This window comes from Globicephala melas, chromosome 6, assembly GCF_963455315.2.
Source record: "Globicephala melas chromosome 6, mGloMel1.2, whole genome shotgun sequence".
NCBI classification, from domain to species: Eukaryota; Metazoa; Chordata; class Mammalia; order Artiodactyla; family Delphinidae; genus Globicephala; species Globicephala melas.
The window spans coordinates 36,730,615-36,748,624 of NC_083319.1; the positions used below are offsets into that span (position 1 = coordinate 36,730,615).

Below are 18,010 nucleotides of genomic sequence, written 5' to 3' on the forward strand. Positions count from 1 at the left end.
TTTTTATCCTCTGGTCCTCTGCCACTTGACTGCAGACATAGGCACAGCTATGAAAATGCATGGCAGAGTGGGCTAAGTAAAGCTCTAGCTTTTACTTTACTCTGGCTGGTGAATCAAAAAGAGTAACCCTGGGGAACTGAAGAGTACAAGGGAGATCATAGAGAGTGAGGAGCTTGGGAGAGTGACACCATAAAAAATTGTTTACAAATTCCTGGGCTCAGCCCTTACCTGTAGTTTGGTTGATCTGGTCTTAGTCGGCATATAAAAGGCTTACAGAACTGAATTTACCATCATCCAGGTCCCAGACTGGCCACTGGGTTGTGCAAACATGGGACAGATCCAAATACCACTGCAAAATCCTTGAAGATTGAAATGAAATCCTAACCACAGCTCACAACAGGTCAGTTGGAACTTATGTCCTGAAACTAATTAGGTCAATTGCATACTAATACAAAAACATCAACATTCTTCATAGGATTTAAATAAGACTCAAGTCTCATGTCATGGTATTCAAAATATTTATGATACAATCTAGAATTACTTGGCATATGAATAACCAGGAAAATCTCAACTCACAAATAAAAAGTCAATCAACACATGTCAATGCCAAGATGACTTAGATATTGGCATTATCTGACAAAATCTTTACATCAGCTATTATAAAAATGCTGTAACAAATAACTGTAAACACCCTTGGAACAAATGGAAAACTAGAAAGTTTCAGTAAAGAAATGGAAAATATAAAGAATAACAAAATGGAAATGTTTGAACTGGAAGATTTTAAAAACAAACTTAAAAACTCACTGGATAGACTCCAAAACAAAATGGAGATGACAGAGGTAAGAGTTATTGAACATGAAGATTGATCAGTAGATATTAGTCTGAACAGTGAGGGAAAAAAAGAAAAAAGCTGACAAGAGCCCCAGGGACTTGTGGAACCACAACAAAAAGTCCAACATTCGTTCCATCAGACTCCTAGAAAGAGAAAGGGTGCAGAGCTGGAAAAAATATTTGAAATAATAAGAGCTGAAAACTCGCCAAATTTGGCAAAGACATAAATCTACAGATTCAAAAAGCTCAGTGAATCCCAAACAAAATAAAGCCAAAGAAATTTATATCTAGACTCATAATAAAACAGCTGAAAGCTAAAGAAAATAAAAAATCTTGAAAGCAGCCAGACAAAAATAACACATTACTGAAAAGGGAACAATGATTTGAATGAATGTTGAATTCTCATCAGAAACCATGAAGGCCAGAGGAAGTGGCACAACATTTTTGGAAAAAAGAACTATCAAGCTAGAATTTTATGTCCAGTGAGAATATTTCACCTTCAGTGAATATTTCATGAAGATTTCATAAAGATAAAGTCATTCTCAGGAGGAAAAGTAAGAGAATTCATGGCCAGCTGACATGTTCCAAAAGAAGTGCTAATGAAAGTTTTTCAGAGAAAAGGGAAATGACACCAAAAGGAAACTTGAAACATCAGGAATGAAGAAAGAGTGACAGAAATGATAAATATCTAGGTACATACAATAGATTATTATTTTTCTCTTGAGTTTTTTAAAATATGCTTGATATTTGAAAGCAAAAAAACAACAGTGTCTGATGGGGTTTTCAGTGTTTGTAGGTGTAATATATAAGACAACTATAATATAAAGAAGGGAAGTAAAAGGATCTATATGGCAGTAAGGTTTTTATATTCCACTTGAAGTAGGAAAGTATTAATTTAAAAAAGACTATTGGGAAAGGTGGGAGGGAGGGATAAATAAGGAGTTTGGGATTAACATATACACAGTACTATATATAAAACAGATAATCAACAAGGACCTACTATATAGCACAGGGAACTCTACTCAATATTATGTAATAACCTAAATGGGAAAAGAATCTGAAAAAGAATAAAATATATGTATATGTATAACTGAATCACTTTGCTGTACACCTGAAAGTAACACAGCATTATAAATCAACCATACTCCAATATAAAATAAAAAAAAATTTTAAAGACTACTAAGTTCAGTATGTACATTGTAATCCCTAAAGCAACCATAAAGCCTTTATACAAAGAGATATAGTCAAAACACAATAAATTAAGATGGGATACTAAAAAATTTTTCAAATAACCCAAAGGAAGGCAGATGAATGAAAGAGGGAAAAGGGGGAAAAAATAAAAAGACCTAAATCCAAATGTATCGATCAATTGCATTAAATGTATTTTAAACACACCAATGGAAAAAATACCAGAGGTGGTTAGAACGAATAACAAAACAGGAACCAATTGTATTCTGCCTATAAGAAACTCACTTCAAATATAATAATATAGATAGATTCAAAATAAAATGATGAAAAAAGATGTATCATGCAAACACTCATGTCAGACAAAGTAGACTCAAAGCAAGGAGAATTACAAAGGATAAAGGCATATATTACATAATGATAAAAGGATCAATTCACCAAGAAAACATTACAATTCTAAATATGTATGTAAAGCAAAAACAATCTCAAAATACATGAAGCAAAAAGTGACAGAAGTGAAAGGAGAAACACAAATCCACAATTATAGTTGGAAAAAGTACAATGTATGTTCTCTGATTGTAATGGAATTAATGTAGATATCGCAAACAGAGCGATATTAGGAAAATTCCAAACCTTTGGAAATTAAACAACACACTTCTAAATAACTCAAAGTCTCAAGGGGAATTGGAAAATATTTTGAACTGAATAAGTGAAAATACAACATATAGAATTTGTGGGATGTAGTTTTTAGAGTGAAATTTATAGTATTAAATGCTTATATTCGAAAAGAAGAGAGGTCTCAAGTAACTAATCTAAGTTTCCACCTAAGAAACTAGAAAAAGAAGAGCAAAATAAACTCAAAGCAAGCAGAAAGAAAGAAATAATAAGAGTATAAACCCATAAAACTGAAAACTGAAAAATAGAAAATTAATGAAATTAAAAGCTGGCTCTTTGAAAAAATTCAATAAATCTCTCGCAAGACTGGCAAGAAAAGATAGAGGACATAAATTACCACTGTCACAGAATGAAAGGCCTGGCAAACATTAAAAGGATAATAAGAGAATATTATGAACAATTCCATGCACATAAATTTGACAATTTAAGTGAAATGGACAAATTCCTGAAAGCCATAAGCTACTCAAACTCACCAAAGATGACATAGATACCCTAAATAGTCCTATAACTATCTAAGAAATTGAATTTGTAGCTTAAAACCTTTCATGAAAATAAACCTCCAGACCAGATGGCATTGCTGGCCAGTTCAACTAAATATTTAAAAGAGTAAGACAAATTCTACACAATGTCTCCAGGGGAAAGAAAAAAGAGAGAAATACACAATATCGTAAATCAACTATATTTCAATAAAAAGTTTTTAAAAAGAGAGAGAGAGAAAAAGGAGCACTTCCCAACTCATTTTATGGGGCAAGCATTACTCTGATGCCAAAAGTAGACAAAGGTAGTACCAAAAAAGAAAAGAAAACTGTAGATCAACATCCCCTAAGAACAGAGATGCAAAAATCCTACAGAATGTTAGCAAACTGAATCTAGCAACATATAAAAAGAACAATATATCATGACAAAATGTAGCTTATCCCAGGATGCAAAGCTGGTTCAATATTTGCAAAATAAATCATTGTAATCCACCACATTCACAGTCTAATGACTAAAACTCACATAATTATATTAATTCACACAGAAAAAATATTTGACAAAATTCAACATTCATTTTTTATAAAATCTCAGCAAACTAGGAATGGAGCAGAACTTCCTCAGCCTGATAAAGGACATCTATGAAAAACCTATTTAATGGTGAAAGACTGAATGCTCTCCCCCTAGGATCAGGGATAAGTCAAGGATGTTCCCACTCATCATTCCTATTCAACATTGTACTGGAAGTCCTAGCCAGCACAGCAAGACAAGAAAAAGACATAAAAGGCATACAGATTAGAGAGGAAGAAATAAGTGTGTCCTTATTTGTAGATGACATGATTGTCTACATAGAAAATTTCAAGAAATCTACCCAATAAACTCCTAAAATAAGTGAGTTTAGCAAAGTTGCAAGGTATATGGTCGACACACAAAAATCAATTGTATTTCTATATAGTACTAGCAGTGTATTATTAGAAACTAAAAAATTGAAAATACCATTTATAATAGCTCCATATGATAACTTTACAAATAAAAACCTGAGTGAATATATAGTGGATGGAATCTGGTAATATTTTAAAGAAATTATATAATTACTGAGGCTAATAATTATATAAATGTATATTGTATTTTATATAAAAATATATATGTAATATGTCATAGGCAAGTTAGGTTTATCCCAGGAATGGATGGATGGTTTTACATTGACAAATTAATAAAAGTGAATTGTCCTAAAACAAGGAAAATACATGCTCATTTCAATAGATTCAGAAAAATATTTGATAATTCAACATCTATCACAATAAAATCTTTTAGCAACTTGGAATAGAGGGAACTTCCTTAAAAAAAACCAAGTCATTATTTATACATGATATAATTGTGTATATGGAAACTATGGAAATATCTCCAAATAAATTATTACAAATTCTTTCTATATTCTGGATGCAAGTCCTTTGCCAGATAGGTGATTTGCAAATATTTTCTTCAATATGTGGCTTGTCTTTTCATCCCCTTAACAGTGCCTTTCCCAGAGCAAAAGTTTTTCATTTTGATGAGGTCCAATTTACCAATTTTTAAATGGATCATGCTTTTGGTGTCATATTTAAGAAATCTTTGCTTAACCCCCAGTTACAAAGATTTTGTCCATGTTTTCTTCCAGAAGTTTTGTAGTTTTACATTTTACATTTAGAGCTGTGATTCATATTGAGCAGAGAGAAGATATTTACCACATGTACAACTGATAAAGGGCTCACATCTAGAATATCTAAACATCTCCTACAATCTGCTAAATACATAATGAATATACAGAAATCAACTGTATTTCTATAGACTATAAAAAGAGGAAATGGATTTTTAAAAGAATACTATGTATTTTTAAAAGAATATAATATACATAACTATATATATTTTAATAATATTTGTTAATTTTAAAACATCAAGTACCTAGGAATAAATCTAACAAAAGTTGTGTAAGACCTCTACAAAGTATAAAACTTTAAGAGGAATTAAAGAAGGCTCACCAAAATGGAAACATACCAAGTCCGTGAATTTTAAAAACTGATATTCTAAATATATGAAAATTTCCTAAATTGATCTGTAAATTCATTGCAATCACAACCAAAATCCCAAAAGTTTTTTTGGGGGGGATCTTGACAAATGAATTCTAAACTGTATAGGATATGTTAAAGCTATAGAAATGGAGGCTGTGGTATTGGCATAAGGTCAGAAGGATAGACTAATGGAATAAGAGAGCTCGTAAGCATGTCCACCCACGTATGGACATGTGATTTACAATGAAGGTGGCACTGCAGAGAAGTGGGAAAATTGGTACTGGGACAATTATATATCCATATGGGATATTCGTGTCCTCTGGGTAGAGAATGGTTTCCTCAAGTATCACGAGCAGTAACTAAAAATGAAAAGACAAATCAGACTAACTAAAATTAAAATATACCATTATGAGTGAAAGGGCAAGCCACAGAGTGGAAGAAGATATTTACCACATTTGAAACTGGTAAAGGACTCATATCCAGTATATATTAAGAATTCCAACAAGTCAAAAAGAGAAAATAGTCAACCAAATAGAAAAAAGCAAAGATTTCACAAAAGAGGAAATCCAAATGTCCAATAAACATTAAAAGGTGCTTGACCTATAATTATCAATCAAGAGAATGCAAATTAAAACTGCATGGAGATAATACTTCATAATCTGATCGGCGATAATAAAAGTCGGACGATACCAAGTACTGGCAAGCATGTAGAAACAACAGGACTTCTCATGTACCGCTGATGGCAATGTAAATTGGCACAATCACTTTGCAAAATAGTTTGGCATTATCTAGAAATGAAGACAGCAATTCCACTGCTAGGTATATGTCCCAGATGAACTTGAGTACACGTGCACCAAGATACATTTACAAGAATAGCATTGCCTGTAATTGTCCAAACTGGAAACAACCCAGATGTCCATCAACAGGAAACTGGATAAATGAAAGGATACGTTCATATGACAGAAAACTATATAGAAGAGGGATGGGAAGAACTACACCTACATAACAACATGGATCAACTGTGAAAACAATTTGACTGAAAGAAGCCAGACACAAAATAATTCACACTGTACAATTCTCTTATGTAAACTTCAAGGACAGGCTAAACTAATCTGTTTATTAGAAAGGCTTACTTAGATGGTAAACTATATAGAAAAGCAAGGAAGGCATTATCATAAAGGTCAGAGGGGAGAGAAGGGATATAATCAGGAAGGGGGCCACATAGGAGACTTTTGAGGTATTGGCAATATTCTATTTCTTGAACTCAATAGTGGTTACATGGATATTTAAATTCGTTAAGCTATACAATTATGTATTTTCACTTTTCTATGTGTGTTATATCCCTAATAAAAAAGGTTTTAAATGTTTCTTACAAGTCTGAATAAAGCATTCTCATAATAAAATTTTTAAAATTTATTTTTGGCCACACTGCACGGCATGTGGGATCTTAGTTTCCCGACCAGGGATCAGACCCATGCCCCCGGCAGTGGAAGCACAGAGTCTTAACCACTGGACCACTAGGGAAGTCCCAAATATTGTTTTGATTTTTTAAATTTTAATTGTAATTTTTTTGGCCATGCTGCACACTTGAGGGATCTCAGTTCACCGACCAGGGATTGAACCCGGGCCCTCAGCAGTGAAAGGGCGGAGTCCTAACCACTGGAGTGCCAAGGAATTCCCAATAAGCATTCTAACTTACAGTTGATATATTTACTTTTGCTCAAAGATGTAACACTGTTCTTTTGAAAGTAAACGTGGGGGACTTCCCTGGTGGTGCAGTGGTTAAGAATTCACCTGCCAATGCAGGGGACATGGGTTCGAGCCCTGGTCTGGAAAGATCCCACATGCCACGGAGCAACTAAGCCCGTGTGCCACAACTACAGAGCTTGCACTGTAGAGCCCGCGAGCCACAACTATTGAGCGCACTGTAGAGCCCGCGAGCCACAATTATTGAGCCCATGAGCCACAACTACTGAAGCCTGCGTGCCTGGAGCCCGCCCCGCAACAAGAGAAGCCACCGCAATGAGAAGCCCGCGCACAGCGACGAAAACCCAATGCATCCCAAAATAAATTAATTAAATAATAAATTTTTTAAAAAATTTTTTAAAAAGTAAGTAAATGTGGAACTTTTTATGTCATCCTTTAAATGCTACCAAATATGCAAATAGACCCAGGAGAATGGGAGTGCTTTCTTAATACTGAGAATGGTGAAAATGCAGAGAGGACATGCTTGGTAGTGGATATTTTCTAACATACTTTTTAAAATCTTAAATATTCTAAGATAGATGGCTAGGTAGGAAGGCATAGAGACTTGTCATGATTCTGTGGCCTGAATGAAATAATACATAGAGACTTGTCATGATTCTGTGGACTGAATGAAATAATGCACTACAACTGTCATGTTTCTGAGCCATGCTATCTTTGTTTCGACTTCACAGAACTCTTCCTCAAGAGTAATACTTTCTCTCCTAACAGTTGAGCACAGAAGAGGCAAGGTTATTAAACAACTGTAATCAAAAATAAGCCCCTGAAAAGATACCCAGCATCATTAGACATCAGGGCAATACAAATCAAAACCACAATGAGATGTTACTTTCTCCCACTAGGATGACTATATTTGGGAAGACAGATAATAAAAAGTGCTGGTGAGGGCTTCCCTGGTGGCGCAGTGGTTGAGAGTCCGCCTGCCGATGCAGGGGACACGGGTTCGTGCCCCAGTCCGGGAAGATCCCACATGCCGCAGAACGGCTGGGCCCGTGAGCCATGGCCGCTGAGCCTGTGCGCCCGGAGCCTGTGCTCCACAACGGGAGAGGCCACAACAGTGAGAGGCCCACGTACCGCAAAAAAAAAAAATCACTAAAAAATTAGAACCCTAATACATTGTAGGTGGGAATGTAAAATGATGCAGCTCCTCTGGGAAACAGTCTGGCAGTTCCTCAAATGGTTAAACATAGAGTTAAAATTTGATCTAAAAATTCTATTCCCATGTATATACCCAAGAGAAATGAAAACATATGTGAACACAAAACCTTGTACACAAATGTTCATAGAGCACTATTCTTATAGCCAAGAAGTGGAAACAACCCAAATGTCCATCAACTAACTGATAAACGGATACATAAAATGTGGTATAACCTCACAATGGAATAGTATTCAGCTGTAAGAAGGAATGAAGTACTGGCACATGCCACGACATGGATGACCCTTGAAAACCTTATGCTAAGTGAGAGCTAGAAAAAAGGTCGTATTTTATATGAAATGTCTAGAATAGGCTAATCCATAGAGACAGAAAGTAGCTTAGTGGTTGCCAGGGGCTGGGAAAATGAGGGGGTTGGAGTGTTACAGGTAAGGGGTACAAGGTTTCTTTTTGGAGCAATGAAAATGTTCTAAAATTGATTGTGGCAATGATTGTACAACTCTGTGAATATATAAAAGCCATTGAATTCTACACTTTAAATGGGTGAATTGTAGTATGTGAATTACACCTCAATAAAGCTTTTAAAAATATGTCATCGTACCATTGTGCTATTTAACATTTCTGAAAAACCCAACTTGGACCAAAATACCCCAGTTTCTAACACCAGATTTCACACCTTAGCAGAAACACTGTCTAGAAAAGCCAGAAAAATACAATAAACCCTTCTTTGGATATTGGTGTCTTGATGAAAGGAGTCTTTGCCGACACTTCACTGACACCAGTTTATACCCTTATGTGGCATCCGGGGAAGTGCATCCTGGGAAGATTTGGGATGGTTAAAGTTTGCTCTGTGTGTGTGTATGTAAAATGTTTGACAGATAATTTTGAAAGGGAAGATGGGAAAAGGGAGCTAGAATGAAATCTCCACCACAGGTGTATTCTCAGATCAATTTTAGGAAAAAGTTGAGGATCTGGAAACTGATTCCCTTAAAACTATGAATGTCTGAATTTCCCTTGGAAAGACTTCATGTACCCCAGTTTGAAGACCTGGATTGCAGTACAAAAGTCATGTCTTTCAAGACCATAATCTCTGCTATGAATTGCTAAAGTTCCCCTAGCAACAAAAGAATTGGACTCTGATTCCTACATTCAGCTGTGTCAGCCTCCTCAAGGTGATAAACCCGGATGCTTCAGCCTCATGGTCTAATTTTAACGTGGGAAGGAGGAAGGAAAGGCCACATTGGTTAATATATCAAATTATAATCCCACTATGCTAAACATCTCCCATTTTAGCAAGCACTCTAGTGATTCTGCTGCAGATGGGAGTGCCCAATACTGTCCAGTACTGCAAGGAAAAGAAAGAATGCTGAGAAAAAGACAGAGGACAGTGTCATCAGGAGACAGTTTGGTGGCATGGTGGGAACAGAAGCCAGACTGAGTGGGTTAGAGATTGGTCTGGAGCCAGAGAGCAGAAGCAACATTTAGGAAGCTCAGCTGAGGAGAGATATGCACAGATAGCAAGAGGCGGACCTCAGAACTGAGGAGGGTTTGTTTTCAGAGAAGGAGAACCTTGATAGGAGAACCTTTATGGGATGAAGAGAAGACATCAGGAAGGGGATGTGGAGAGAGATGGGCACTGGGGAGCCTGAAAAGTTGTTAGGTCACAGAATGGAGAGACAGGGAGGGGGGCTTCCCTGGTGGCGTAGTGGTATAAGAATCCGCCTGTCAGTGCAGGGGACATGGGTTCGAGCCCTGGTCTGGGAAGATCCCACATGCCACGGAGCAACTAAGCCCGTGCGCCACAACTACTGAGCCCGTCCACAACTACTGAGCCCATGAGCCACAACTACTGAAGCCCGCGTGCCTAGAGCCCGTGCTCCGCAACAAGAGAAGCCACTGCAATGAGAAGCCCGCGCACCACAACAAGAGTAGTCCCTGCTCACCGCAACTAGAGAAAGCCCGCGCGCAGCAACGAAGACCCAACGCAGCCAAAAATAAATAAATAAAAATTAAAATAAATTTATTTTAAAAAAAAGAGAGACAGGGAGGGGTCAGCTTTGAATCATGGAAGGACACCTCTTCCTCTGAGGTGCAGAAAAGAAGCAGAAGCTCTGGGGGATAATGGATTGTTTATGGTGCTAGGTAACTTGACCTCTATTTCTTTGGAGTTCTGGTGGCAGAACGAGAGGTAAGTGGCTGAGAAGAAAGAGAAAGGAAGGGCCGGGCCCCAGGACACCAGAGAAGGTTGGAGAATCAGCACTAGGGAATGGCATCTGGTGTCATAAGAGGTGACTCTGAGGTCAGCCAAGCCTGCTGGGGTGCTGACGGGGCAAGCTGGGCTTAGCTGTGTGGGTCTCTAAGACCCTGTTCTTCCAGCTGGGGGACACAATGAAGTGAGCAGAGGCGGGGGCTGCCCAGGATTGGAGAAGTGAGAAACGTGGGAGAAGTTCCAGGGGAGAGCGTGTCAGCTGTGACGTCCAAGGTCCTGGCCTGCAAGGAGGAAAGTAAGACTTGGGCAGAGGGGTAGGCTTTGAAGAGGGAGGCCACCTGTCAGCGAAGTCAGGAAGATGCTTCGAGGCAGGTGGAGTAGGACTGAGTGGGAAAAGGCAGGGGATGGAGCAGATTTGAACCATGAGGATATGTAAAGTATCCTGCACTGTATAATACAGTCGCCACTAGCTTTGTGGGGCTTTATGTATGTAGTGAGTCCAAAATGAGCCATACTGTAAGTGTAATACACACTGGCACAGGGACCTGCACAGAGAGGCCTCAGTGACTGGTGTGTGTGTGTGTGTTTGTGTGTGTGTGTGAACTGATGAGTGGACAAGTAAATTCATGAATGAACGAGTGAATGGGTGAATGAGGATTATATATAGTGTTCGAGGACGTCCATCGTTGAGTCAGTTTCTTCTAAATTGTTGAGGATTATACGCAAGTACACGAATGAAAGGTAAGAGGGAGTTAGAATTGAGGAGAGCTCACTAAGACTTTGAGGTAGGGAGTCTCAAAGAACATTTTATGGAACCTAACTTAATATAAAGACCCAAGAACCTAGACCCTTGCCTCACTCCTCTTTTTTTTTCTTTTTAAAAAGTACTCCCACAGCACTTTAATATATGCCAGGGACTGTCCTAGGCATTTTGCACATCACATCACCCTGTTAGGGAGGCGCTCTTATTGTCCCCCTTTTACAGATAAGGGAACTAAGGCACAGAGATGTCAATAGCTTTCCCAGGATTACCCAGTAAGTGATGGAACTGGTATTTGAACCAGGCCATCTGTCCCCAGTGTCCAGACCCCTAACTGCTACACCATCCTGTCTCTCATCCCGTCACCTTATTGCCAATCTTCTCTCCAACAGAGATGCAGTTTCCTTTTTCTCTCGCATTACTCACCTCTCTTCCACCCCCAGCTCCTCAGAACTTGTATTCCTGGAGAAAGTTCCCAATGAACCTTGTTTACTGGAAACAATTGTAAGTAAACCCCCAACTTTCCCACAAATGAGACACAAACACACCATAGCTGCGTGGCCAAACACAACAGCCAAGTAACTCTGCCTCCCCTCCCATTCCAACCCCACTCCCTTTGCCCGCATCCCTGAGCCTGGCTCACACTGCCTTCCCTCTCCCCAGTCCGGGAGGCTCCTCTCCCAGACCTGAGATTGGCCCTCCCCTGCCTTCCTAGGCAGACTCAAGGGAAATGAGTGTTGGAGGAGTCTGAGGCTTCACAACTCTAAGTAAATGCTTTAACTGTCAGTCTAGCAGATGCCCGCAAGGTGACTACAGGGGTATAGAATAGGGGGCCTTCCAGACATCACCTTGGCCAGTGCCTGGGAGATGCCTCAATCTCACCCACCAGGGATTCCCTTCCAGTCTCTGCTTGGATCTCTCCAGTGACGGAGTAGCCCTGAATTTCCACCTACTGGGAGCCACTACCCAGGAGATGCCTTGATCCCACACATCAGGGACTCTTCCAGCCTCAGCTTGGATCCCTCCAGTGACAGAGTGGCCGTGAATTTCCCCCCACTGGGGGTAGCTGTAGCCCAGCATCTCCACCTTTAGGGCCAAACAAAGACTAAGAAGGAACCAACAGGCCATCTTCTTCTCTTTCTCGCTCTCATTAAATTGTGAATAATATGCATTTACTTATTCTCCCACTTAAAAAGCCATTTAAATCCTTTGAAGAATCTTGCAAGGTAGCTTGGCTAGACAGCAGGCAGGACAGTCCAGGGCCTCTGGTGGGGGGGCCAGGGTCTTCCACTCACCTGCATTTTGGTCCAGCATGTAGGCGTTTGGACTGATGGTGTAGTCCTTTGTCTGGACATCACTGGCTGTGGTGACACCTCCACATACAAACACCTTGTTGTCTCCAATGGAGCATATAGCATGGGACACATCCAAGGGGCAGTTGTTGGGCAAGAGAGGTACTAAGGTAGTTGTCTTGTTGGCCTTTATCTTCTGCAGGTTGATTTCCACACTCTGCCGGTGGCTGTACACGCAGAGGATGTTGTCCTGATGAAAAGAGAGCAGGGGCCGGTGGTTGAACTCAATGGGGAAGGTGATACACTGGACCACGTCCCCAGAGTTGGTGTCAAAGCAGTCCACCACCCCGACCCGGGAGATGTAGCCCTTAACCAAGCACCGCCCAGTGACAATGTACAGGTTCCGGTCACCCTTGGTGATCACGGCTGTGCCGTCCATAGGGATGCTCATCTTCCCTGCCAGGTACCAGGCCTCCTTGCGCTCATCATAGCGATAGATGTTAGAGACATACCTCCTTGGGGCAATGCTCCCACCCACTGAGTACACTGTCCCCCCGCAGGTCACCATGGTGTGGAAGACAAGCCCAATTGGCAGGTCGGGCAACTTGGTCCAGGAGTTGTCATCCATGTCATACCGCCAAGCCGTCTTCAGCCCTGAAATCTGCTCAGTGGTACCACCAGAGATGTAGATGTAGCGACCAGCAGAGGTGGCACTAAGTGCTGCTGCCCGATAGGGCATTTCTGAGAGCTTCAACCACAGGTTCTCCTGAATGATATAAGCAAACACTCCATCATTGAACTTGCCGTGGGCCTTTTGGCCACCTAGGATGACCACCGAATCAAGCAGGGCCCCTTTCCGCTGGTAGCTCAGCAGGCTGGTTGGCCTCTCCTGCCTGCGGTCCACAAGGACACTCTCAATCAGGGTTGCGTGGGCTGAGCTGTCCTCCATGCCCGTCAGCTTGTTGCTGGCAGACATCAGCGTCTTGTTGGAGACAGCATTAAGATTGATGTAATTGAAGAACTTCTTGAAATACTTCTCCCGCTCATCCTTCCGGAAGTATACCCAATTGATGAGTGCATTGAGAGCCTGGTCCTCATTGAGCACATGCAAGTTTTCATCTCGGAGCAGGCGGCTGAAGATGACAGGTGGACAGCGCATGAACTGCATGGAGGCCTCAGGACTGGCCCAGTAGTGGAAGTTGTCGCGAATGCCAGAGTAGGCCAAGTCTGATATCTCTTTGAGCTCAAAAAACTCAGCCAAGAAGAGGTAGCGCAAGCAGTTGGCACGGCGGATGGACTTAATCAGGAAGTCACTGCAGTGAATTCGAAGGCGTGGTGTGTTGAAATACTGGGCCCCACGAAGCAGCTCCTCCACATTCTTCTCTGAGATTACCACCCTTCCGCTGTAGAAGTAGTCCAGGAGCTGGTCCACCGTGGTCGGACTCAGGTAGTTGGGGTCAATGGTGATAAAGAGCTCATCAGTGGTCTTCATGTCGTGGTTGGAGATGAGACTCTTCACCAGTGGAGAGACCGCGGCCAGCACGTTGCGATGTGCAAAGAAGACATGGTGGTCCACAGTCAGGGCCATGTCCCAGTACTCTTTGCGCTTTCTCTGTTTGTTCAGGTTCTGAAGCACGAAGCTGTTGTAGTTTTTCTCGGTGAACTCCAATTTCATGGCGCCTCTTGCTGGCTGAGGCAGAAGATCTGCAGCAGGTACTGGAGAACAGACTTTCTCAGGCCTTTGGGATTCAGACTGATGGTTGTTTGCAGAGCAGTTGATCAGGGAGGAGTGGGGGTGGGAGAGAGGATGATGTCACAGAGTGGATGAGGTCATCACAATGCAGGGCCCCCAGAGGCCTTTCTCAGAGGCACAGGGCTTTTCTCCCCTCTGATGGCCCTGAGCTGCCAAGGCCAGATGCCCTGCGAGGGCCTAGTGTCAGGGCCGAGAACTCAGGAGGAAACTCAGAGATGGGTCACAACTCCCACCTGGGACCTTCAACCTCAGTTCAGGGCTGCTTCCGGAATGTCAGAGCCAGTTTGGGCAGGGATGGTGTGGAGAGGGTTAGGAAGGCCGGGGGTGGGGGGAAGGAAAGGGATTATTAGATCATCTAGAAGAATGTACATTGTACAGGAGGGAAACTGAGGCCCAGAGAAGAGAAGGGACTTGCCCAAGATCACATAGCCAGTTGGAAGCAGAGCAGGGCCTGGAACCCAGGCCTTCTGTAATGTAGGATTTTTCCCACCCTTCCAGGATGCTCAGCTTTCCTCTGTCTCTGATTCTCAAGCCCCAAAGCACATTCCTCTGCCAAGGCTCCTGGATATCAGAGAAGAAAAGCTCTGTCCTTTGGCTTCTGACCTTTGTGGTTACAGATACCATTCTTTATAAAATAGAGGGAGAGGCAGAGGCCACTCTCAGGAGCAGGGACACAGGAGTAAGCTGCATACTGGGGGGGGCCTTCAAAGCCCTGATTATTTCAGTTCCACCAAAAACTGAGACATTTTCTCCACATTTCCAAGTCTCTAGCTTGTAAAATATTGGGGGTTGTGATGGGTCTGCTCTCTCCATCAAGTGTGGACTTCTCTCTAAACCTCAGTTTCCTCCTCTGTGAGATGGGAATAATAATAGTACCCGCTTCAAAGACTAATAAGAGGGCTTCCCTGGTGGCGCAGTGGTTGAGGGTCCGTCTGCCAGTGCAGGGGACACGGGTTCGAGCCCTGGTCCGGGAGGATCCCACATGCCGCGGAGCAACGAAGCCCGTGCGCCACAACTATTGAGCCTGAGCACCCTAGATTCCGTGCTGCGCAACAAGAGAAGCCACCGCGATAAGAAGCCCGCGCACCGCAACAAAAAGTAGCCCCCCCCCACCACAACTAGAGAAAGCCCGCGCACAGCAACGAAAACCCAACGCAGCCAAAAATAAATAAGTTAATTAATTAAAAAAAAAAGATTAATACGAGTTTACAAGAGAAAAGGACTAGAAGTGTTAAGCACAGTGTTTGCCTCCTAACAAACCTTCAATAGTTGCTAGCCGCCATTACTTTAATATTACACCAGTTCGCCAAACTCCGGCGTCCCTGGCTGGCTGCTCCCTTCGAAAACCCTTGTGGTGGTTCCCAGTTTGCAGTGGTTGGGAAGTCTGCAATCCCCATCCCCTCCGGCCGGGCTCCATGCGCTCCCTCGGCCACGCGGTGGCGCTAGAGGGTCATCTCCCGCCTGGGAGCGGCGCACCGCCCCCCACCCCCTCCTCCCTGTAGCCGGGCCTCCTACAATCAACACAAAACACAACTGTGCCCATTTTCCAGAAGGGGGCATTGAGCCCCAGACTGCGGGCGCAGGGCCGGGCGGCCAGAGAGGAGCCATCCAGACCGGGCGTCCCTCTCGGCGCCCCGCGGGGTGGGGTGCTCGCGGGCTCGGCCAGCTCTCACGTCCACTGCACTCCCCGCCTCCGAGCGGGCGTGGGTCCCTCGGGGTTCCCGAGGCGCGGCTGTACCCAGGAGGGGATAAGGACCAGTCGGAGCCTCCCACGGAGGAGGGCCGGCTCCTGCGGGCCCCACCCGGACCAGCCTTTGGGGGCCCCCAGGAAGGGGCTCAACACGCAGACCCTGGCGGCCTTGGCGTGGTCGTGCAGCGAGGACCTGGCCTCGGGCCGCGTCCTTGATCTCCTCCAACCTGGGCCCTGAGCCCCAGTCCTGACCCTCAGGCCGTCCTTAGCGTCCCTGCTAGGAAAACTGCCATTGCAGCCTGCGGAATGTGAGCCTGCCAGGTCTTTCCCTCCCTCGTGTAGTCAAGTTCTCATTATCATTCACTGTCTCCCCCTCATCCTTTCATTCCAGACCTGGCTTTTTCTTAATTCGAAAATTATTTTAAAGTACCTACCTTTTAATGCTGAATTTGTTCACCTTGATGTCTTCAGGGTTAGAGGCACTCAGTCTCTGGAGATATGTGTCTGCACAGGACTAAGACTTTCTGTTTTCCCCAAAGGAACAAAGCTTGGCTTTCAGCCCCTCCACAGACTAGCTGTGTGGCTGAGGTGAGTTCCACCTGGTCCGTTCTCTCCCTGTGAGGATAATTGAGCTTTAATTGCTTCTCCAGCTCTGATCTCTGGAGAGGGGCGGCGAGAGGCAGCGGTGACTCAGGCAGAGGAGGATGAGGTCTCTTGGTGCTGCTGTCAGACCCTTGTCACTCCCATTGGCTTCCAGGCCTGCCCACCCAGGGTCAGGCCCTGGTGCTTCACCACTCCTTTGTCCACACACCCACTTTGGTGGAGGAGGTGGCCATGCCCCTCTGTTTTTGTTTCAGGTCCCAGAACACCATGGAGGGAAGGTCTTTCATCAGATGCTTCCTTCCAGTTAAGAAAGTTGGGCTTATGGGCTGTCATGGAGACCTGAGAGCATCCAGTAGACTTAACTCCATGTGCCAGACCTTGTACAGATGGACAAACTGGGGACCAGAGGGGGGAAGGGGCTCGTCCAACTCAGTTCGCAGAGCTAGGGCTGGGAGCCAGGGTTCCCAGCTCCTTCCTCTGCCCTCTGGCTGCAAAGGAGAGCCGGCAATCTGGCTTGTCTTCTTCTCCTGTTGAACTTGTGGGAGTTGCCATCTTTAAGAAATCCATTAAAGAAGTTAGATTTGTGCCCACCCACTCAGCCAGCTTTGTTGTCTGGCTTGTCTTCAGCCTGGAAATCTCCCCTGGTCAGCTTGTTCCTTACTCCAGCCAACTGAGGAAACAGACTCCAGCCTAAAGAGGCTGGCAGCCTGCCAGTGTCCACCACCTCGTTATGTATGTGTGTATTGGGTAGAGTGTGTCCCTAGGAGCCCCAGGAAATTCAATGACTGGTCATTAAGTTTGTGTTGTTCGTGGTAGCTGCCCAGGTGTGGCCAGAATAAGACCTCATCTCAAGGCCCTCAGCTGGGTCTCTTTACTCCATCCATCCTCAGCTTCCTGCCCAGCTCAGCATTTTCTGTTCACGGAAACTCCCTAAGGGAGGGGACTCTAATATTCTAATCTTCTGGGGACCATCAGCTGATATATCAACTTGTTGGGAAGCCCTGAAGAAAATGAAGGGTATGTTTTAAAGATACAGATTTGGCCTGGAACTAGAAAGGTCAAGAAGAGTCTTTCCGTATTTCCACCTGTTTTATACCTCTGACAACTGGCTTTCTCACTTCTATATATTTCCAACTCATAACAGGGCTTGCACATAGCTTTGGCTTGCCGTGGCCTTAATTCAAACTCGTGGCATCCGTATTTTTTCAGTTCCACTGGTAAATTCACTCCATATTTCTTGGCTCAAATTCCCAGTCCATGGCCAGCCTAGGGATTGGCTGCCCTTGGATCACATGTCCACTCTAGACCAGTCAGCTGTGTGATGGTAGGTCACGTGATTCAAAACATAGACACCTAAGGAGCACGGTCTACAAGGGAGAGGTTGGAGGTATTCAGAATCTTGAGTTACCTAAGATGGGAACTCAGAGTTATGGATTACCTTAGTCACTGATACAGAATCAGGCATGAATCACATGGGAGTAAGATATTACACAAACAAAAAAGATTTTATCAATATCCCTGGGTGAAATGAAGGGCACAGAATGAGCCTGTGTTCACAGTGCCACAGAGACCT

At 43.3% G+C, this 18,010-nt stretch overlaps 1 protein-coding gene across 1 annotated transcript; it reads right to left on the reverse strand.

The window, feature by feature from the left end:
- Positions 1-12,299: 12,299 nt before the first annotated feature.
- CCIN (calicin) lies at positions 12,300-14,066 on the reverse strand. Its single transcript, XM_030884144.2, has one exon. It carries the CDS (start codon positions 14,064-14,066, stop codon positions 12,300-12,302), a length of 1,767 nt encoding a protein of 588 aa, XP_030740004.1.
- Between the last annotated feature and the right edge of the window lie 3,944 nt (positions 14,067-18,010).